The sequence below is a fragment of the Hoplias malabaricus genome, chromosome 1 (assembly GCF_029633855.1).
Source record: "Hoplias malabaricus isolate fHopMal1 chromosome 1, fHopMal1.hap1, whole genome shotgun sequence".
Taxonomy (NCBI): domain Eukaryota; kingdom Metazoa; phylum Chordata; class Actinopteri; order Characiformes; family Erythrinidae; genus Hoplias; species Hoplias malabaricus.
The window spans coordinates 25885120-25910107 of NC_089800.1; the positions used below are offsets into that span (position 1 = coordinate 25885120).

Here is a 24988-nt window from a genome sequence, read left to right on the forward strand (position 1 = left end):
GCCATGACAACGATGACCATGAGGTTTGTGCCTTGTTAAATAGGGCTACAGGTTGTCAACTTCAGTCTGGATTCTTGATGGGAATCGATGCAGATGATTCATTGGGCTGACTGGATGACCCGTTGCATTAGCAATTGGAACCGTCTTGGGCAGTACCCCAAATGGCCCCTTACTCCCTAGGTAGTGCGCTACATTAGCCCCTGAAACTATAAATATACATTTCGAACATGATGCAATAAGTGCATCATACATCACACACATTTCATGACCTTGGTAGGGCACTACATAGGGATTTGGGAGTGAGATACAGCCTCGGGTCTTTAAAGACATGCCCACCTGAATGAAATGAACGAAATGCTGATAGATTAGATGTGAACTACAGTCCTTCCTGAGCTTAAATATCTTTTTTCAGAGTTTTCTTAAGACAAAATGTATGTCAATTTTCCTTTACATACCCGACCGCAGGGTCATATTTTTACCCAACATATTTTCCTTTTAGTGCTGACTGCATTTGCCACTAATCAGAGGGGGAAGCCTCAGTGCATGGCTCATATACACAAACCCCTGCCTTCCCCCGGCTGTAATTATAGGGGTAATTTAATGGAATGTTTGCCATCAATTTTATCTGTTTGCAAAATACTGTTAAGTGCTCTGTTGCAGCACTCATACGCGCATGTACCCTTTATTTAAGGACGAGATGTTGGTTCACCACAGACGAGTCCGGTGCCAAACTCTAAGTTTGTTATAACACAGTGGATATGTGGTTGGAGTCTGAACTGACGTAGCCTGAGGTAAGGGCCGTTCTAGGCAACGTATGCGGACGGCCGTCGCTTAAAGAGTGCCGTGTGTCTCATTTACAGGCCGTCTTTGGCCTGTGCGCGTGTGTGCGTAAGTGAAGCTCCTCACACAGCACGTCCCCCTACAGATGAGCTGAGAGGTCACCGAGTTCTTGTCTGCCACACTGCCTGCCAAATACAACCAGACACTCTCTATTAGACGCATACTAAGGAGAAAGGGGCCAGTTGCAGCCAGCAAATCTCAGAGGGGCGAAAGCAATATGGTCCTCAGTAGAGACATGCACATATACATGTGCTCACACACACACACACACATTTGGAACTAATATGATTGCTGTACGTGTACTTCATTGTCCCTTCAATCATGAAAACAGAAATAAAAATACTGAAATAAAGCCATTATCTTTGACTCTTGGTCTTGTTAATGCTGAGAATGCATGTGAATTACTTTCTATATCATTCTGACAGTGTTCATTTTTAAGTATAGCATTTAAGTATAATATCTGACAATAGCTTCGTGTGTGTGTGAGTGTGTGTTATGTAACAAGTCTGTCTTTCCCCTGAGCTGTTGGAACTACTTTTTCTGGTGGAAGGAATTATGTCATGAACAACATAAGATTAAAACAACATTTGGAGTGTCTTTTCTTTATGATTTTTTCTTATCTTGCAGAACTATTGTAAAAAAAAACAAACTGGTAAACCCTTCAAGACTATGTCATTTGGATCCCGTCACACACAATAACAATTATTTTGTCAACATTATTTCCAGCAACAAATATCCTGTTACTTAAACAATAAATATCCCAGATCTAGATGAATCCCAAGTCGCCTTAAATTGATTGTTACTGGTGAAACACCATCGTTATTGTTAAGTTTACTCCAGGACTTGGTTTAAACTGTGTCCTGAAAGGTTACACGGTGTACTCTACCTAGCTCTTACTGTCAGCAGGAGTATCTTCCACCACTGGCAGTGAGTAGAGGGCTGTAATGATAGGAGCAGACAGCAGGAGGCTAGCCCAGCCTCTCCTCATCCTCCTGGGTGTAATCATCCATCTCTCTGTCACACTTCTCAGTACTCTCCTCCACTGAGGGAAGCCAGGGGACGAGAGCTGAATGGTAATAGGCTGAGTGGGGGAGGGGGGGTGCAGACACTGCTCCAGACGGCAGGACAAAAGCCCTTTACGTACCTACACATATGTAAACACAAATACACTGGTTCCTTGCCTTTATACTTGTGGATTTGTATAATGTCGCTGTCATATTAAAAACATGTTTATGCATTTTTATCCTTTATTTGTGTTTACAACATCATACTAAACATACAGCCGCTGTCCGTCACATTGTGTGAGGGCGGAGATAATGTGTTCCTTCACATCCCACACCCCCTAGTTTTCCTACTGGCCGTGGGGATCAAGCTAGCAACCTGCTTATCCCAAGCCCTACTTCTCTAACTATTATACCTAATTACACCTAAATCCACACATAATACTTACAGCTGTTTATTTCTTACATGATTCATTTTCATTTCCATAATATATTTCCCATACAGTCATAATAGGGAAAGTTTTTAAAATTCAAGTTGTAAAAATCTTTTTCTAAAAACGAGATTCATAGCTCATCACAGCTGTAACTGACTTATAATTTCCAACAAGAAACAGGAAAAGTCAGACTGGAGAGTGGTGTTTAACATCTGAAAAAGAAGAATGAACAATATAATGTGTTTCTGTCCATTCTTCCATTTCAAGAAGGCAACTCAGCATTCTGGGTCAGAAAGGATGTTCAGGAGAGTTCAAGAAGACCTTCCGAAGAGCAGGAAATTACACACAAACAAACTCATACAAATGTAAACCAAACTAAAAAATGTGTCGGGGTTCAGATAACTATCGACTGTTCAGAGCCAGAGCCAAAACCTCAACTCTTTTTTCTCCCTGTGATTATAAAGTCTCTTTATTATTATTATTATTATTATTATTATTATTATTATTATTATTATACATCACAAAATGTGCTTGGAATTGCCTCAGACAGAGTATTTATTATAGTGTAAATAAATATAGTAATTATTCACTTTGTTGGTCTAAACAAAGGAATAAAGTTTCCATTTAAATACCTAATGTAATTTTTTAGTCGCAAGATGTCCAAAAAAACAACACACACACACACACACACTGACCTTCCCTTGGCCACAGTTGCTTTATTGTTCATTCATCAAGAGCATGAGCACAATGCAGCTCTCCGTTTCTCAACAATAACTTTTCCGCGACATGAAGCATGGCTTATTACAGCTTTGTAGGAACAGTCATGGAGAATGAGTCGGGTATTAAAATGCAAAACCAGGGTCAAACCTTACTGACAGCTGAAGAGCTCTTTGTTATCTTTTCATGGGCCTTCTCTCCTGTCGCTCTTTGCTTTAATATCTCCATTCCTGGTCATTTTCCACCGTTAGTCTGCTCTAATAGGGTTTTATGCAATTTGCCTCCAGTACTTTACATGACCAATAGTTTTTAGACACCTATAAGTGAATTCTGCTTATTAAAAGAAACACCGGCCTTCACTTCCACACAGAGCTTATTTAATAGCCTTAGAAAGCATTCACTGATAGAAGGGGATTCTCTGGAGCTGCTGCACAAGTCTAAGGTCAACAGGCCTAATGCCAAGTGTTGGCTAGAGATGCATGAGCCTCACCAGCTGGGCCGCAGTGGGACTGTTGCATGGATGGAGCTTCATCCAATGTTTGGGATAAGTTAAAGTGGTGTTTGTGATCCAAATGTATCATCCAACATCATGAATCATGCAGAATCACCCAACATCAGTTTGATTTTTGAATATGTGATGTAAAGAAGTCCTGACTGCAACCAAGCACAGACAAAAGCCAAAAATACCTTTGATTGTATAATTGTTGGAGGAGCTTCATGCTGAGATATGTAAATCTGAGCTCACAGTAAATTGCCAGTATAGACAGACTTCTGTGTGCAGCCCTGTGACACTGAAGTGTAAACTGGTGTAAGGACCTCATTTCTCTGTAAATCAACCTCATAAACATGGCTCATTGTCTTCTGCCACGCTCCACAGAGCACAGAGAAGGAGATGCTCATGGAGTCTCATTCCAAAAATGCACTCTATCTCCCAAAATCCTCTCAACGGTGCAGCTTTCTGCCTCCTTTGTCTTCACAGCTACAAGCAATCGTTCAACCCCAGCAACCCTAAGATTGTTCAATATCCTCCAGCCATTTCAGACCATTTCTACTGGGTTCAGCTAAATATTTGTTGAAATGTAGCACTGAAATCATTGCAGTGGTCCATGTCTTGGAACATTTGGGATGTTCTGATGCAAACAAATCTGGATGTTTTGAAGGTTCAGTTTGATTTCATTTTTATAGCGCTTTCACAAATGAATGTCATCACAAAGCAGCTTTACAGAGATCTGTTTTCAAGCCTCTTTTGAGCAAGTCAAGGGCGAGAGCGGCGAGGAAAGACTCCCTCAGAGTAAGAATAAGAAAAGGAATAAGGGTTTAGGGTGTATAGTGGTGTGTTAAGAGTGTATGAGTCATTACCATCTTTTAGTAAAATCGCTACAACAGAATAATAAAAACTTATAATTAAAGTAGTAGAAGTCAGGGTTAATACAGAACAATGACACAGTGTGTACCACCAATAAAGACACAGTTCACTGTAATGTAATGAAAACTCTAGATGTTTAGAGACTCCAAGTTGGGACACTTTGGATTTCTTGAAGCTCTATATGTTTTGAGGCTTTGGGTGTTTCTTATTTAAGAATATTTTAATTTTCTGAATATATTTGAACCTCTAGTTATTTTGATACTCGATGTTTTGAGGCTCAGGATGTTTTTGAAGCTCTAGATGTCTCGATACCAGAATATTTGGAAGCTCTGGATGTTTTGAAGTTAAGGATGTTTTCAAGCTTCAGGCGTTTTTAAGCTCTGGGTGTTTTGAAGCTCTGGGCCTCAGCTCTGGAGAGATGCCCAGGTCTCTCCCTTCGCTAGCCCCTGGTCTAATTGCACATTCCACTGAGAGCTGTCTTCTGAAACGGCCTGTTACCCAACACTGCAAGGTGTGTCTTCCAACCACATAAAAACTACAGTAATGTCCAAAATAGTGGATTTTCCATAAATAGTTTTAACTCTAAAAAAGAATGCACATTGTACCAAATACATATTTTGAGCATGATGTTTTCGTACCATTTTTAATCACCTTTTGATTTGTTTTACACTTTATTTTACTCTTCAAAAATGTATCTTATGTTAAGTACATTTTAGTTCAATCCTAACACACAAAAATACACTTTGAAACTTGTGTTCAGAGTATTTTGTTTTCTTCATTGTTTTCTACTTTTTTTACATTTTATGTTTAACATTTCATTAAAAAACATTTTACTGTGTTTTTTTTTTTTGGAAAGGTAATGGTTAAATATATAACTGGGAACTCTCAAAAAAATCTTTTAAATTCATAGGTTAAATGATGTATATTCTATGGTGGAAAACATTGTACAGTCCTTCAAATGAAATACTAAAACAATCTTCATAATAGTCTTTCCTTCTGTACTTCAAAGTCAATTACCATGAAGAGTTTCTTATTTTGAACTGTGCGCTGGGGAAGAGGTCACTTACTTACTCTGAAACACAAGAGAAACAAACACGCGCTGAGCGAGTGCTAAATGTCTCTGGCCTGTGTGTGAACTGAAGTGACCTGTTGAAACCACAGCGCTGAGCACGGAACCTGTTCCATAAAGAAGACTTTGAATCTGTGAGCAGTAAACACCTTGACTCCTTCCTCTCATCAAAACCTGCTGACGTGCTACCTGTTACTGCCAGCCCAGTATTAAACTCACAAAGCAGCACATTCTTCCCCTGAATCCCTGTAAAAAAAATAGCTCCGGCCAAGTACGTAAACCTGTTCCGACACTAGCTTCTACTCTCACTGCACTCACAAGAACATTTCTCCGTAAGTACTTCAGCTGAAATGTTGGGAACTTCTTCACTTTACTTTCAGTTCACACATTTATCCTGATCATTTTCCAGGGATATGGACTTTCATATTCCATATAGACACCTTAGAAGTCCATTTATGTTTGCTGCTCTGACAAAACCATGCTAAGAATGCTTTTACACATCTTTAATCCCAAACCAAATTGTTCATTAAAAAGGCTTTGCTTATATAAACAGCTTTTTTCTATTACTCTGTTACTATTGCTTGAACTGTATGTTAAATGTCATTTGGTCCAAAAGCCTAAACTAATAAATAAAAGATGCTCATGTGTATTAAAACAAAAACCTCTGTTTGTCTCCATGCTGAAAAGGATTTTTGCTTTGTTTTGCCCTTCTTTACGATTAAATGGTTTCAGTGCTCCACTGCTGTGGTCATCTGTGGCTTGCATTGTGTTTGTTATTGCTAAGCTCACCAGCATGTTCTTGCTTCTTAACCAAACATTGATTTTGACTCACCTTGTGCTTTTGCTGTGTCTCTTTGTTTTTGCCAGGCTCATTTTTTTGGCATAGTTTTTCTGGCACTGGCATTTGTTTGGTCCTAACGTTTAAAAATACTGTGGCATGTATGACGAGACGCTTTCATAACAACTGACAGTAGAGAGAACGCAGATTTAAATATTGTAGACTCTACATCTTTTAAATACTTGCATGTGCATGAACTAATTTAGCAGTTTCTATAATAACCCCACGATGTCAACACAACACGAACTAAATCCGACATTCTGTATTTCAAGATAAAAGTCAGTGGTACACTTCATCAATGCCAAAATAACAAAAACTCTGCCACTCTAAATTACTTACAGACTGCACTATATATTAGGATGGAAACTACTGTCAATACCACAGTAAATGTGATGTATAATGCACAGATCCGTGTCTCCAACTGGAACAATAAACCTGTCACTCTCTACAGTAACTCATGCATCCTCCTTCAGCTGAAACCAACTTCAGATGGGACACAAGAGCAAAGAGAGCTCTTCAGGGGAACATTTCTGTCTCAGAAAGTGAATCCAGTCTGGGTTAACTGTTTTTTTTTTTTGCTATGGTGTCTTAGATAAAACATTTCCAATGTCTGACGTTTAAGTCTTTAGCATAGTTTGAAAATGCCAGCTGCTCTTTGCTCTGTGCTGTTTCATGATGAATGGATAAGTAGAAGTGGTCCAAATGAACTGGAAACTTCAAAAAGGCAGAGAGTATTTTTTTCATTCTACTTTAAAGTTACCTTTTAGGAGATAAAATATTTTGTTTCAGCCACAGTAAATCATATGCTCTCAGACATCTAAGATGGCTGTCAGTAGTCCATAAAGGCTCTAGAGTTATGAATTCTGTACGTTGTCCAACCTAGCAACCTCCAGTAGGACTATCTTAACAATCGCATTGACATCATAACTGTCCCCTCAGTCTCCCCTCAGTCAAACGTCTGTTAGCTGTTAGCTGTTAGCTTCATCCAACACCGAACCTCAGAAATGTATATCAATGTTTTATCAAACCAAAGGCATTTAGTGATCAGCACAAACCTATACCCAGGACCTACATTTAATATATATATATAAATTCAGTTACTGAAGAGCACTGTGGTAAGAAAAGATTTTTTTTCTTTTTATTAGACAGAACTCTCTCTCTCTCTCTCTCTCTCATAGCAATGTGTTTGTGATGGATATAATTACTAGAAACGCAGTCATTAAAAACTATGAAATCCTTTGGTTTTATTGGACATGCTTTGTCCACACAAATCCTAATTTCCCTCAGAAGGGGAAAACCTTCACTGGGTGTGAAGCTATAAGCTTGTAGACCTCAGAATTTACGAAGCCTCGAGTTAAGGATATGAATGAATGAATTTATTTCAATGTTGTGGCATCACTGCCATCTAGTGGATCAAATACAAACATATTTCACCTCAATGGCAAAGCCGTTAGCTAATATTATTTACACATCAGCCATTACATTAAAATGACCACATTTCTACTCATTGTCCATTTTAACACTGACCAAAAGTGCACCTTGTGATTCTACAAGCACAGATTGTTGCTCTGCATGCTTTGTTGACCCCCTTTCACTTCCATGGTCAGGACCCCCACCACAGAGAAATCAACCACTGTTATGAGAGTCCTGGACTCACAATGCTCCATCGAATAAAAATATCCAGTCATCAGTGTCTTATAAGCAGCATCCTGTGTCCACTGAAGTACTAATGCGGCAACAGATGACCTCCTGTCTCTGACTTTACATATATAGTGTGGACAAACAAGGTAAGTGTGTCTACAGAGTGAACCGTGAATGGACACAGTGTTTAAAAACACAGCACTGTTGTGTCTGATCCACTTCTACCAGTGCAACACAAACTAACACGCCATATCATATGTGCTCTGTAAAGAAGATGGCATTCATGTTATGGCTGATTGGTGTACAGCGACATTATTAATATTGTCAGATATTCACACCTCCCTTTACTGGGACAAACTGCTTTCTCCAGAAAAACTAACAGAGAAAGACTGAGACTGTGTTTGATCAGAGTAAACCTGTCAAACTTTGTGTTGTTCATAGCTGTCAATTTAGTTCAAGAACAGGGCACAGCTGCTGGGATTTCATGAATATGTTAAAAACAACCCTTTGTAGTTCTTCAAATTAAATGCCAGCCTGTAGTCTTTGAAATCTGTTACAATACTGATTTTTACCTTTATTTAAAGTTCTAAATTGGTATATACAGTAGATAATAGAAATAAACAGTCAAATACGACTGCATTAGATCTATAATCCGAACATGCACTAGTAGCACCCCCTGGTGGCTGAGGAAGTGAAGTTCTGTTCATCTTTTAAAGTACAAAATATTATTATATGTTCCTTATTTCAGAATATTTGTCACAATGTTAATTATTTCAGTTAAAATTCTGCTGTGTTTTTTTTAATCGTGTGAGTGTGATTCTTAAAAGGGGTTGAACACTTTGTAAACTCTCATTTGCAGAGGTGAGTTTTAACTAGTTACACTGCCCTCGGTACTTAGTTAAAGCACATAAAAAACCATATTGCACCACTGCTGTACATTTGAGGGTGAAGTCGCGTTCTTTGTACAGTGTTTGTACAGGAACTAAAACTCTTGTGCGTGTTACTACATTTTATGTATTTATTTATTTATTTATTTGCAATTATATTCATTAGACACCTTTTTACTTAAAGTTATTAATATATCACTGAATTTACATACCAAATTTTAAGCTATATCAATTTCTATTTCAGCCTTTTATCCGCTAACAGAGTCTGAAAAGACAATATTCATTCATTCAAACATTCAATCATAGTCTGTAACGCTTATTGAGTTCAGGGTCGCGGTGGATCTGGAACCTACCCAGAATCACTGGGTGCAAGGTAGGGACACACACCCTGGAATGGGCTGAAATGACAATATAGATAGATAGATAGATAGATAGATAGATAGATAGATAGATAGATAGATAGATAGACAGACAGTGATCAAACTTACAAATCTGCAATAAAAAATATGCTACAGTTACTTTCCCTTGAATGTCCTGAAGATGAACCCTTAACCCTACAGTGACCGTGTTTCTGAGAGTGTATGATGCTTTAAAGTTGTGACCTTAATCTGAAATCTAAAGCTCTTTTCAAACACTAGAGCTGTAATCTCTTCCAGTTTAGTCTCCACTGAGGCTCAGTATTGTTCTCATTGATGATGCTGCAAGTAAAGCGCCCATTTAGTTCTAAGACTTATTAAGCAACAGCTTGTAATATATGTGTACTGTCGTCCAAAGGTTGTGTCAAGGAACAGCAAGAATCTTAAGGTCCAATTATGTACTGCAATGGAAAAATGATACAGTCATTTTCTCTAACTAAAGAAAAAAAGGCTTTACTTTGGGGCACCATTGTAGGGTTAGTTAATTGTGTTATAATTAAATGTGTTAATTTTATGTACAGGATATTATACTTAAATTGCCATGTGCAAATTATAAATGCCTCTTACCTTCCTGTTGCCAAAACCCACCCTCATTTATTAGTATGTTGTTTGATTACAATTATTTAAAACATATTTATATGGGACAAATCAATGGCACTAGAAGAACATACTTTTAAAACCTTTTTTTCCCTCTTGGGTAAATACTCCATGCTAAAGCTCTGCAAAACAGGTCTTAAAATACTTTACTTAAGTTAGTTTTATTATTCAGATTGATCTGTGGATAAAACCGAAAGACGGAGCAGAATGATATTTATTATTATTATTATTTATTATTATTTTTAATTTATCAATCAGCCAGTTCATCAGTGTGTTACAATGTTTTCTATAAAGGCATGTGAGTGCTTGTTATGACTGTAGTTGTGTGTTCAACTTTCAGTAAGGTTTAACAGCACGAAGGAGCATCATTGGAGAAAATGACTGACTGAATGATCTCAAATATAGAGCTTGAGAGAAAAGACAATGAATAAATGTTGATTTATGAACTGATATAACAAAGCAAACCTGTCTATGTGAACAGAGATAATCACGCTATCACTGATTACAAGAAAGATGGGGAAAAAGGGCCTTGTATTTCTTTGACACAACACCTAAACTTTTAAAATGTTCTTGCAATCCTGTCCTTTAGATTTATATTAGTTTCTGCACTAGACTATTATTGAGCCACTGCCCTTCAGCTTTTAAATACTGAACCATTCATTTAGCTTTATAATCAATCAATAATATATCAGATTAGTCAATTTCACCAGCCCAGCACTAATAAAAAGAAAAAGATGTATTAAAAAAAGAAGAGAAACCTAAACCATAATATCCTTGCCTTTCAAAAGTATTTTTGCAATTTTCGTTTTTTGTTGCTCCTTCACTCCAAACCCCCTACCTCCAATTCCCTGCCAAAAAACCTTTAGCATGAGTTGGAGCAGCATCTGTGATCCTGACCTCACTAATTTTGTTTTGGCTGAATGTCATCAAATCCCCACTGCAATGTTCAGACATCTGGTCTAAAGCCCTCTCAGAAGAGCTGAAGTTGGCACTCCTGCAATGAGAGACAAATGATCCCTTAATTCCCTTAATTTCAGAAAAAAATGTTGGACAAGCAGGTGTCCACAAACTCTTGGCCACATAGTGTACTGCTGATGCATTGAGCAGCTGAAAAATGACTAAATCCACACAAGCACATTATTCAAACACAGAGATATACTGCTCACCAGTGTCTGGCAACATGCTGGACTTTACAGCTGGACCCTAGTTCGCCCCCTAACTGGGCTTATTAAATAACATTATGAAATCTAAGAGCTTCGTTATTTTTTTTTTTTTTTTTGCTAACTGATTAATTATTCATGTGCATATTTCATCTATTCATTTCATGTGGGTAAAATGCAGATGACTATTACATCAGTCTCCAATAGTGAGCCCTTAAGGCTTAATTGCTGTAAATTCTATCTATAAGAGAGAAGATATGGACACTGGGTGTAATTCTGCCATTCCTGTTACATTTAGATTTCAGTGCTCATCTAACACTGATGCAGAATTATGGAGGGAAAATTATCATCTTGTAACTATAGCAAAGCATTTTTTAAATATTATGTGCAAGTAACTGATCATACACTCTTGTATCCCACCAAAACTTCTAAGATAGTCTCACCACTAGGTGGAGCTGTGGGATACACTGTCCATATATCTTGAGATTTTAAGGCTCGTGGTTGAGAAGTATCAGTTTGTGCTTTGCCATTTGGAGACAGGTTTTCTGACCACAGCAGGGTAGGTCTAGTCAAAGTAGACCTATAGCAGTAGATATAAAAGAGAAGGTAATTGGCTGTTTTCTTATCATCTAATACTTCCCAGACCTTGGCATGTGTTGTTGTTGTTGTTGTTAAGAGATCATCAGTGTTGTCATGAAACAATTATCTGTGAATGGTCTTTATGTTTTGCTCATATGAATATGAATGTGAAGAGGAATAGTAATCATTTAAAATACAAAAAGAGTTAAACATCAGTGTTCTCTCTGTGTCTGTGTGGGTTTCCTCCGGGTGACTGTCTGTGAGAAGTGCGGTGTGTTCTCCCAGTTTCTGTGTGGGTTTCCTCCGGGTGACTGTCTGTGAGGAGTGTGGTGTGTTCTCTCTGTGTCTGTGTGGGTTTCCTCCGCGTGACTGTCTGTGAGGAGTGTGGGGTGTTCTCCCTGTGTCTGCGTGGGTTTCCTCCAGGTGACTGTCTGTGAGGAGTGTGGTGTGTTCTCCCTGTGTCTGCTTTGGGTTTCCTGCATGCGACTGTCTGTGAGGAGTGTGGTGTGTTCTCCCTGTGTCTGTGTGGGTTTCCTTCGGGTGCTCCAGTTTCCTCCCACGGTCTTAAAACACACGTTGGTAGTTGGATTGGCTACTCAAAAGTGTTCAGGTGTGAGTGTGAGTGTGTGTTTCCCTGTAAATTACTGCCCCCTGCAGAGTGTGTTCCCGCCTAGCGCCCAGTGATTCCAGGCAGGCTCCAGACCCACCGTGACCCTGACCTTGATAAGCAGTTACGGACAATTAATTAATGAATTAATGTAAATCATCAGAAAATCTTTTATGCAGAATGTAACACTTCATGTATGGCATATTTTAAGTTTTATTCAAAACACCTTAGTGTGGACTGATAGTGCGTTATAAATTCAACTGGGGCTATAGAAGCTGGAAGCATTTATATTCTATGTATAACATTTATTTATGTTATATTTTATCTAGATGACTTTCCCTCACATTTCTTGATCTCTGTTATAACTGGTTTTTTGAAAGACTTGACCACAACAGACACTAAACTTGCATCATTTACGCTATATGTCCAAACAATGGAAAACACCTTATATTTGTAGATCTTTGCTATTTTAAGAGTAACGCTTTGTGGTAAAATATGTTCTCAGATGTTGCCCTCAGAGCCTGTAGAAGCTCCATAGAAACGAGCAGTTACGCAAGAACCTAAAATTTCCAGGCCTAATGCCAAGATGGGTGGCCAGATGGGTATAAAGCTTCTCCAGCATGTATAGACACAATTACTCATATTATACATGTCCACAATCCGGCAGACTAAATGTGTAATTGTTCCTCTTTCGGGTTCTTCCCATGAGGATTTCCACAGCAGATCAACCAGTCTGTTCTGTCAAGTTGACTCACGTTTTATGACAGATGCACTTCCTGATGCAACTGTCCCATTTTATCCATTTTGGATCAGCACTAGCAGTGGTGTTTTGGAGAACACACCAATATCCACACTCAGTGACCCAGGACAAGATATGAACCCAGACTGCCATGCCCTGGAGCTGTAGGACAATGACATATCTGCCATGCCAACATGCCGCCTTCTGACATGCTGTAATTAAAAGTAATGACACACATACTACACATATTCACACATGTCAAGCAGGCTAAATAAAATATACTCCACTGTTTGTTCTGCATTAAAGTGCATCCTGTTTCAAACAGAATCTGACTGAACCAGTTTTAATCACCCACGCTCGACAATCATGATTTAACTGCTCCACAACTGATAATATAGGACACAATATTGTGGCAGTGGGGAGTTAATGTGGCAGAGCCAAACGAAGTGCCTCCAAGTATGGCTAGCTCTGACCTCGGTAAGTGAGTTTGTCATGTGATTTTTTTGTTGTCTATTGCTTTAGTACTGAGCTTTTAGTTTAGTTTGTTGTTTTGTTTTTTGTAAAAAGACAGATTTGGGTGTGTTTTGCTAATTTTGCTAATTCACAACTCATTTTTGTGTTGGTTTGGTGTTTGGGTGGTGCCATCTTTAACCTTTTGTTAAAAAAGGTAAGTTATGTTGTTCCCTGCCTCCTCCAGTGCAAATGCGACTTCAAGTTAGGTGGGTACATGAGCTTTGCCTGACGTAAACAAGGACTACTGACGTGCAGACTGACCAATTAAATGTTTACAGAGAAGGTTATTGACCAATAACGGTAGCGCTACAGTCAGACCGTCCAATCCGAAGAGTTTAGGCTACTTCACCACGCCCCCTTCTCACTCAAGCGAACCAATCGGAGCAGGGGAGGGCGGGACTAGTTTGTGAACGAAACGCTTCTCAAAATTCTATGTAAACTCCAGAAAAACAAAATTCCCCCGGCATTTTTAAGTCTGAAAAAGAGGACATTTCCGGGTAAAAGAGGACGTCTGGTCACCCTAATTAATGGTGTTCTAAAAGGGGAATGAGGAAAGTAGTTCAGCCATCTCCGCCTGTGGGAGAAAGCACAGCAGTTTAACCGTTAGGATGGCAGGAGACACACCCACTTTTAGAAAGTAATGAAATCTTCAAAATAAGAGATTTTTCTAAAAAAAAAATCTACCAAATGTCTTAAGTAAATTTCAGAGTTGGATAAAGAATCCTATAAACTTGCTCAATTAAAATCTCACTTTAATGGAAGTAAATACGCAGTTTGAAGTAGCAAATAGCAAATTAGACAGAGAGAAAGACAGGCAGACATATAATAAGTTAAACCAAACTCTATACTGGGCCATGGAGTGGTGTGGAATTCTCTGCCACATCTTTTCATAACGTGTGTGTGTGTGTGTGTCTGTGCTCGTAGCAGCTTTGCCTCTCGGGGAGCCAGGGTGGGCGAGGCTCTAACTGGAGCTCTAGCGCCCTCTCTACACACCCAGCCCGCAGTCATGGAATCACACTTTGGGCTTTAGTCCGAGCTGCGTGTAGATTTACACTCTTCACCGTCTTCACTTGCCGAGGAGAAACTTCCCGGAATGACTGGACACGTCGTCTGGACCGAGGAAATGTGAAAGACGTGTCCGTTTCTAAAATGTAGCAGTTAGTCCAGGGCAGTGTTAAGATCCACCTTAAAAAGTGAATGGGAAACAACGAGCATGGAGCTGAGCGGCGGAGGAGCATGGTGAGTATTTTGCAAGAAGTTCTTTTAAACTGGTTTATAGTATATGCTTAAAGTGGATTATAGAGCTTTTTTAATAGGTTACAGGACGTAGAATTAAACATGTGTTGTTGACACAAAGTAAAACTGTACGTTTAAGTAAAGATAGATGTTTTACATCAGGCGGATTGATATTGAAATTTCTTCTAAATGTGCTAAAGATAAACAGATGCTCGCTAGCGTTCGGTTTTGTGGTCAACGGTATCTTTTGTTTTACTATTAGGACTTTTATCATTTTAGCTTCCACTTAGCACTTTCAGGACCTGGCGCTAGAAGCCGAGCACACACTCGAATAAAAATGCTGTTGCCTCAGTAATAACTCAAGTAGCTACAAACTACAGCTGCAGTAAAACTTCCGCCGTTCCCTAATGTTCTCCACAAGTGTTTCCATAAAATCTCAGTCGAACTTTATAACGCTTCCCCCATTTGTCAAGAAAGAAAGAAAGGCACTATTTCTGAGCACGTTTTTTTTTAGAATATGACGCAAACATGTAAAGTTATTATTATTATTATTATTATTATTATTCATATCTTTCTAAAATTAAAGCATTCCAGAAGCCGAGTTCAATACGGATTTAAATTAAACAGCGACCACTTAAAATAGCAATGATATGTATGTAAAGAGTACATTCCTTTCTTCATGTAATAAACTAAAAAATATTTAACCCATATTTACTCATATTTGTTCATCTCAGTGATGCATTTAGAGTTTTTTCCCGAAATAATGCAAAAAAAGCTAATGTCCCAAAAGTGGCTCAGATAAAACTGTACACTTTCGCCTACGTACTGTACACACAGATCTATGAATCTGCACATCATCCCCACCTCTATGATGTAAGAAACCCTGGCTGTCTGAATCCACCCATTTGACACTGTGTTTGGAACATTGTGGTTTCAAAACAGAAATGCTTAGTCACAAAGTTGACTGCTCATCTCCCTTGAGATGGCCTCAAAACAATAAAACAATACCACATGGCTATGTTAAAAATGTAAAAACATGATTTTGACTGAAGGGTGTCTTTAAGTATGTTATACACTGCTCTTCTCTCTTAGGGTTTAAAATAAAGCTCAAAGTGAGAGGTGTAGGCAACAAAAAATATGTCCAGGGGCTGAACCAATTAAAGCAGTCAAACTTAACCCTGCTAACAGAAAATGCTAAATGTGGAATAATAAATTGGAACTAATAATTCTGTTGTGCACAATATCATTAGAAATATCGAAGGTTCAGATCCATCAAATATGGAACCTAATTACTAAACAGCTTAAGAAAGATTTAGAAAGATCTTCAACACAACATCAGTTAGATACTTTCTTGTAAAGTCAACAGCACAGATAGTTTAGTCAGTCAGTATGGAAGCTGTAGCTCATCATGCATCATACCTTTTATGACTTAGAAGGACTTAGAAAAGGGTGGTCTTGGGAAGCTGTCTCTTATCTACTTGCCATTGTCTACAGTTTGCTGAAGACTTTAAGGATTTAAGTTCTTCCTCATAACACTAACATTTAAAGAAGTGTTTGAATTAGTATGACAGCACAGTGTCATCCCTATATTATAGCATGGAGCAAATATAGGCATCACCTTGTTAACTAGTCAGTCATTAAATTATTAGTTTTTCCAAAGCTTGTACTGTGCTGGACTGTTTTAAGCTCCACTGACATAAGCTCATATTAAACCTGACTCTTCTTAAGGTGGTGCATTCATTCAGCTTTATTGGATTAGGGTGTCTGCTGTCTGCTAATTAAATTGTGGAGAAATCCCTTCAGTTCCTTCGACTGTGTGAGGCAAGTTGTTTTGATTTTATTGTTGAGAAATAACCACAGTGTTTGAGTCTGAGAACTAGAGAAGAAATATAGGTATTAACATACTGTGCATGTGAAGCAATTTCAGTATGTAATCTTGAAAGGGTTTGTAATTCTTGCTCAGTTAGGAACCACTGACAAGGTTATGCACCCAAGCACAACAAAGCATTGTGATAGAAGAAGGAGGTTAATGAACAGGCCTTGTGCAATTCCCCTAAGGCTTCTCCAGAATGTCAAGGAAGTAAAAATCAGGTTAAATATTGGGTTGTGATTTTTTTCACTTTTAATGGTGTTCTCTCCTTAAACACTTTTGTAAATGCTTTTGAACTTGTTAGTTTTAGGACAGGGTCAGTTAGAATAACACCTGGAAGGGTCATGATCCTCATTAAACAGCCAGGTGTCTGTTGTCAGAAACTTAACGTTCATCCCAGCACTTCCAGTGGTAAAGCACTTTGTAGTGATTTGCAATTTATTAATTTATGTGAAATACTCTCAAGAACCAGCAAAATGTATCAGTATTTAAATTGATGAGACTCTGTATATGCACGTGCTGCTCTTTGATTTAATGAATATAAGGCATAAATAAATTTACTTTTTTTGAGAGAGAGAGGGGTGACCTTAATAGATGCTTATATTTGTTTTATTGCTTTACACTTAGAAATATTCAGTATATATTGTGAGTCCTTTAAGATCTTAAAATCAAGTCTATTTATATAGTGAGACTTGTCATTCAGGATGGAAAACAGTTGTTTTAAAGGTGTGTAGACTAGTAAGTTGTATGATCCTTTAGTGAATCATGGGTATTTTAGGAGTGAATTCAGTAGCCCTGAATATCCTGTGGTTTGGATATTCGTTCATTGGGTAGGCATTCGGTTTTTACTTTTGAGGTTCGGGTATTGTTGTTGTTGTGGAGCTCAATAAAGGCAATGCTCCACTCCATCAGTATTCAGGCCCTACCTCTACTGCTTATCCAGTTCAGGGTTTCGCTGGATCTGGGGCCTATCCGGAATCATTGGGTGCAAGGTCGGAACACACCCTGGAAGGGGACACCAGTCCTCACAGGGCGACACACTCTCATACATTGACTCACACCTAGGGTGGCTTTTCTTTTATTTTTAAGTCACCAATCCACCTCCAACCATGGGAGGAAACTGGTTTCACCCATAAATTTGCTTTAGACGAACTTTAGACACTAGACACGTCTTTGGCTTATCATCTCCTCTCGGGTTATGGAGAGTTTCTCACTAAAGCTTCTCACTTACTTTTTTTGTTTAAATACAAATTTAAAAGTTACTAAAAGGATGTAGTAAAATGCTCTGACATTTCTGGCTTAAGGGTGAACATGTACTGTGGCTTAGGAAAGGAGTTTATTTGGAGAACACTCAGACATCCGTTTGCTCTGTCTCTCTCTCTACCCAACTATGAGGCCAGTCTCAAAGCAGTGAGGTCATTGAAACAAAAGCTAAGCAGTGATAGCAACCGCCACTAACACCCTTTTTCCACAGGCTCAATCAGCAAAGGAAGAAAAACAGACAAAATGACTGTTTTCAAATAGATACAGAAGAGATTTGTACATGAAAGAGCTTGAGCAAATATCTGCTGATTGTACATGCGCTTTTGAGGGATGTAAACAGTGAATGATAAAATCCAAGCATGTTATCAGTGTTGTATTCAAGTGTTATATTGTACCTATTGTGTTATACAGCCTAGTTGCATAAGGGGAACTCTTTAGCCAAGTGCAGTGGGGGATTAACCTACGTGATAGCTATTAATTTAGGGTGAGTGCTGTGCTCCAGCGTGCAAGCTTGCACTTTTGCACTAATTTGTAATCAGTTTTATGCCAGCTCATGCTGACATCTCTTTTGGCTTTAGAATGTGTTTGGCAGTTATACAACCATGGCTCATCTCTGTCCAATATCTGCACACGTTGTGTAGTGTTTGCACTATAAAGCACTCAGAGATGAGGTTTGGGTTCAGGTCATTGACTTTAAAAAGGCACATGGTCAACAGGTTTACCAGCACATCTCCACTGCAAATACAAAGGGTAGAACTTCTTGAGAGGTATGTACTACAGATGCTTCAGTCATTAGGACTTACCGACTGAATCACTAGAACTAAAAGGTCTGAAATATATACTTTGGTTTAGTCTCATGGATTAAATTTTGTTACATTGTGATTTAGTGTAACAGTTATGTTCTGTGGGTTCTAGAGTTGAGGATTTCCTTCGATGTTTCAAGTACAAGAACAGTACTGAGAAATATCTAACATGCACATCTTTGTAAAGCCTTGCTTCCTTATAACCATAAAGAGGTACTGTAATTGAAGAAGAAGAAGAAAAAAAACATGGAATACAGCCTTTGATCAGAATTGGGTCAAATCCTCTGGGAGACTAAAGAAGTTGGGGGAATTAGGGCTGGCAGGTTGCTCTTGTTTTCAAGAGTTAGAGGGAAAATACAGTGTTATACAAAACTCCACAATCCTGAATCGAACAGTGTTTAGGTTACTTAATGTTACTTTAGCACTGTTAAGTTAATTTGTAAGTAATTATTGTGTATTACTGGAAGTGTGTCGGTGCTGAATTGTATTTTATGTAATAATATAATCTTGTTTTAGCTTTAAATGAAAATGTGTTTTCATTTAGTTAAACAACGACTATTGAGCAATCTGACCTTCTTTTATAAACTGCCTGTGTGCTGCTTTGAACGCTAAGTAAATCTTAGTCATCTTTGATCACTTTACAAGTATGAATAAGGTGTGGATAAAGCCTGATGTACATTATTTACAGATAAGATACAATGTATACTAGATCAGATAATATATAATATATACTAGATAAGTTGTACAAGCCAAGGGTTTTTAGAATTGACATTTACACAAAGGTGTATTTAGCCTTTCATTAGTGTTTACATGACCTTACACAACCTGCTGCAACTCTGTAATCTCTCTAGTGCAGTGCATATGTTTTACTCATTGCCAGAATAAAATACTTTCTTGTTTACCAAAACAAGCATGATACTACACACAATACTTTGATAAATATCATGACAGAAAATGTGTGTTTTTTAAACATCTTTATTTCTATTCCAAATATTTGATTTGATTACCCAAATGATTATGATTTACAGTCATGAAATCTGTGAAAATCTGATGAATATATGATAGCTTTTTTTATTAATTAATTTAAACTTACACTAAAATGAACTGTTCACTCTCTACAATATTTAGAGTTTGTTATTTTATTTTGAAATAGATTTGTATCACTGAAAACTATATAAATCATCACGTAATTTAAATTCATTTAAGGCTGAGGGCTTAGGCCTTGTCTCATAGAGGCACCTTCCCAGCCCTCAACCTCTGCTGTTATTATAAACAGTCCGGAAAACCTGAGGACAGCAATCATGCTTTTTTTTTTTTTAATGTGTTATCTCACACATTGGAAATTACAGTGAAGTAAGTTTGTAGGTTATGGTCCTCACATTGATATCTCTAGCACACAGTGCTTCAAGTTTGTCTCTCTATCTGTTATCAGGTGCCTCCTAAAATGTAATTCTGCTACTGGAAGATAATATATATATATCCCTATGATAAACATTTGACTTTGAAGTGCACTTTTGGGACACCACTTAATCAATTTCATACATTTGTCTCCACAGAGCACCATGATGGCCTTATTATGTCTCACCCTGCCCTCCTTGCTAGGTCTGGTGACAGCAGGAGAGGTGCAGAATTGCCACCCACAGTGCCGATGTGATGTAGAGAGTTATGGTCTGTTTGACAGCTTCAGCCTGACCAAAGTGGACTGCAGTGGAGTTGGTCCTGGCATTGCTCCGGTCCTCATTCCCCTGGACACAGCCCACCTGGACCTCTCTCACAACTCCATCAGCTCCATCACAGACTCAATATTATCTGGACCAGGCTACACTACACTGGTCAGCCTGGACCTTAGCAATAACCTTATCACCAAAGTCAGCCCCAAGGCTTTTTCCAAACTCCGCTACCTGGAGACTCTCGACGTGAGTCAGAATGCATTGGAGAGCCTTGGAGATGGCTGCTTTTCTGGGCTTCCATTGGCTGACGTGGACCTTAGCAACAACAAATTCCAGGACTTCAGCCTGGATCTTTTTACCACTAGGGGCCAGGAGACCCCAATTACTTTGGACCTTTCCAATAACCATCTCACTACAGTCTCCAGAAAGCCACAAGGCCATGCTCCATATATTAAGAGTCTGTCACTCGCAGGAAACAAGCTGAGAACAGTGCCTAAACTTGCAGGAATTCCCTTGCAGTATCTGAGCCTGGATGGCAATCTCATCACCAGCATTGAGGAGGGCGCCTTTGAGGAGATGAAAGATCTTGTCTACCTGTCTCTCAGCAGCTTGCCTGAGCTATCAAGTATACAACCCAGCAGCTTTAGAGGACTGAGGAACCTGCAGGTCCTGGACCTATCAAACAACCTCAAGCTCAAGGGTGTTAACCCAGATATGTTCATTGGACTGTCCTCTTTACAGGAGCTCAATTTGTCCAGGTCTGTAGCCACTCCGTTGCCTGTGACTGTCTTCAACCACATGCCAAGTATAAAAAGTGTGACTTTGGGGCCAAATATGCATTGCTGGAAGACACACAAGCAAGGCCAATTTCACAGGCAGATAGGACAGGCGAAAGCAAACGATATACTAACCTGTGATGTGGCTGGCATCATTTCATGAAGTTCATTATCAAGTTTTCTTCATTTTTTTATGTGCCTTAGTTCTCAGAGGCCAAAATCTTCCATTATTCTTGTAATATTTTTATAATTGTTCACCTACAGTTCATATAGCATTGTTTTTGCACTTGCAGCAAACCAAGTTTCTCAGATTTGCGCATTTCAATATTCTAATGTAAGGTACTGGGGAGTATAGTTCTAATGCACTTTAAGTAGTACACCCTTTTCCACTACACAAATGTGATCTTTGGATCAGTGCCTAAAGCTAAAATATGATCTTTATTTTTGCTCTGTGCCAATGTGTAGGGAGTATCAGTGTAGAGCTCCACTGCCCTACAATTTGAATAGAAATGGAATAGTGTGAAGATGAAGATAAATATGTATGGCAATAGCAAGTTCTGGGCCAAGAAACATTTAGGAACATGTCTTTCCCTAAGAGTGTATTACATTTTTCTTTGTTCATCTTTATTCTGTGGCTCACTTGAAATTTGAAATGTTTTTATTAATTTCATAAGGGGTTGGGATGGGGGTAGATGAGTCTATGTTCTCTGCACAACAGTCTCTGTGGATGTGCCCCAGGCCACACAAGAACCACTTTAAACCAAAGATGAGTTTTGAATGAATGTTTAGTGCCTTAATGTTGACCGTGTACGGGTCACGTATTCCTGCAGGGTGTCCTGCCCTAGAACACACAGTTTAGATAAGGTTTGTAATTAATGGAATTGTTTGGGTTTTTTTTTTTCACGTGCAGTTTAATACAGCTGCAACAAGACTGGAAGTGAAGTAGTGTCACCTCTGACACTCAGAAACTCAGTTTCTGTCTAAATCTATTAAATCTGGTTTGCATTAGCTCGGTGCAGAGGATATTCTTAAACTTACTGGTACATTTTCTGCACAATTTAAGACATGGTGGTAATTCAGATTTTGATTATTCATTTGCATTCATTCCTGGTTGGATGCCTAGTCATTCCTGATCTCATCCTGAAGCGTTTACTTCGTACCTCGCATTCAGACAAGAAACTGATACTTAATACGGTGGATTACACAAATCTGAAATGTGTATAAAATGTATTTATTGAAATTCTAATGTATTATGAATATTTCTAATAATGCATGCATTCAAAAATAATGCAGAATTTGAAACATGGTTTAACAGAAGCAAAAATAGTTTTCAGTGTAATCCAACAAATTCACATTATTGCTTATTTTGACATCTGTATGTTACAGAATTTGCAGTGCACTCACTGTGTTTTGCACTTTTTTTGGTCTTGAAGTCAGTAGAGGATGTTCTGAATGGATTTTGTATTGTCTGTTTTGTACAGTAATGTAAATCTTTGTACAAAGCTATGCATTAAATACATTCTATAAAATGGACCATTCTTTAAAATAGTTAATCTCTTCATTCTTGTAATGGATGTTTCAGATAACCTTTGCTTCGTTTATCGGAATGTGTAAGGCAGAAATCTGGTTAAGGGGAATATACAGGGGCTGGACAATGAAACTGAAACACCTGATTTTAGACCACAATAATTTATTAGTATGGTGTAGGGCCTCCTTTTGCAGCCAATACAGCGTCAGTTTGTCTTGGGAATGACATATACAAGTCCTGCACAGTGGTCAGAGGGATTTTAAGCCATTCTTCTTGCAGGATAGTGGCCAGAGGAAAACGTTTCTTGACTCTCTCCTCCAAAACACCCCAAAGTGGCTCAATAATATTTAGATCTGGTGACTGTGCAGGCCATGGGAGATGTTCAACTTCACTTCGTTTTCATCAAACCAATCTTTCACCAGTCTTGCTGTGTGTATTGGTGCATTGTCGTCCTGATACACGGCACCGCCTTCAGGAAACAATGTTTGAACCATTGGATGCACATGGTCTTACTGGTGCAATTAATGAAGATTGGCCACCAGTCTGCTCCAATTTAGCCATGAAACCTCCCACACTAAAACGACAGGTGTTTCAGTTTCATTGTCTAACCCCTGTATGTTCTGTACACATGTTTCCATTTTCATATAAACTAAACAATTTAATAGAAATTATTAAGGACCTTGCAGAGAATGACATGTTTAAGAGTATTGTGTCTAGTGGGAAAATATCGTATAATTTGACCAAGCATTTTCAACAGTATTTTTATATACATTTTCCAGCTGACAGAATCCAATGGCAGTGGCAGCTCCTGAGGATGTGGCTTCTAGACCCTGCCTCAGGTGACTGTGAGGAGTTTGGTGTGTTATCCCTGTGTTTGTATTGGTTTCCCCCCAGATGCTCTGGTTCTCTCCCACAGTCCAAAAACTTGCATTACTAGGTGAACTGGCTATTCTAAAATGTCCGAATGCGTGAGTGTGAGCATAAATATTTGAATGCGTCTGGGTGGGCTCCAGACCCACAATGACCCTGCACTGGATAAGCAAATAAATTCTACCTAGTTCTCTATAACAGTCTTGAAAGGGAATGAACTTTTTAGACCCTCGATATCATTACAGTTGAATGCGATTTACAACTAATGTAATCTTGCAAATGTTGATATAGGATCTCCATTAATACATAACTAATACCATGAATCCCTATGTATGCAGATTTCAAATAAAGTGTCCCTATTTACTTTCTCAGTATTCCTCCCAACTTCGCAAACCCGCTGACTCACAGGCAGCCTGCAGTCATAATAACGGTTCATTTAATGTGGTTCTCATTCTCTCCAATTTACCAAAGCGCCTGCCCGGCCTTTGTTTATTAGAAACACACCCAGTGCTCTGTCCAAGAAGGACACACACACACACACACATATGCAGTTAAGGAGCACAAGTGCTATGAGACTCTGTTGTTTGGCAGAGTGGACAGCAGTTTGATGGAAAAGGCTAAAATGGCAGCCCACACTCACCAGATGACTTGAGCCTGGAAGCTCCAGAGACACTGAGAGTATTCACACAGCCCTTTAGCAGCTCTGAATTAATGCCAACATTCAGCTCTTTGAAATTCTAGGAGACTGTAGTGCCAGAGATATGTTCCCTTTTCTCCCTTTGCTTAAAGCAGTACAAAAAGGGCTGACCTTGCTCTTTCTAACGTTCTCCCTCTCTCAGACTTCTCTGAGTTCAGTTCCCCAGATGAGAAGAGTAAACACATCATTGCAGCAAAGTCTCACATAAACAAACAGGGACAAACAGAAAAACAAACGGTCCTTAAGGTGGCAATGTTAAGCTGTTTTGAACACACATTTATCAAGCTTTAAATCCCTCCCCCATTCAAAAATATATAGAAAATCTATTTACTTTACAAATGTTGCTTATTTGTATAGAGTCCCGAACGACAGTCTACAAATACTCCTCAAACGTAGTGGACTGCCCAGTTGAAAATATATGTCCATAAACTTTTACTACGCAACTTTACTTTCAAACATCTATTTTAAATGTTCTGTGTGTGGTTTTCTTCATTTTTGTCTATTTGCTTTTAACAGCAGTGACTTATTGGCAGTTCCACTTTCTTTTAAGCCCATAATGTGGAGTTTCTTTTCAAAGTGCGAAGATGGAGAAAATAAAAAAAAAATCCAGATCTGCAAATCTGAGCTTTTATAAACTGTAATTTAGGCTGATATTTTTAATGGTACACTGTGTTTTAATAAATTGTTTATTTACTTTGATTTCTTTTAGCTTTCCTCTTCTTTATGCAACGCTTATACTATAAAACAAAAATATATAAGCAATTTGACCAGGAATGTGCTCAGTGCTGCGTATATAGTTTTCACAAGGATTGTAAAATTGTAACAAATTACCACGTGTACTTTATTTAAAGAATGTGTTGTTCTTAGGACA

General features: G+C 38.5%; 1 protein-coding gene across 1 annotated transcript; it reads left to right on the forward strand.

Moving 5' to 3' along the window:
- The first annotated feature begins 14333 nt into the window (after window positions 1-14333).
- tsku (tsukushi small leucine rich proteoglycan homolog (Xenopus laevis)) lies at window positions 14334-22551 on the forward strand. The gene is made up of 2 exons (XM_066677759.1): window positions 14334-14643; window positions 20133-22551. Exons 1-2 carry the CDS (start codon window positions 14602-14604, stop codon window positions 21183-21185), a joined length of 1095 nt encoding a protein of 364 aa, XP_066533856.1. The 5' UTR covers window positions 14334-14601; the 3' UTR covers window positions 21186-22551.
- Window positions 22552-24988: the final 2437 nt, after the last annotated feature.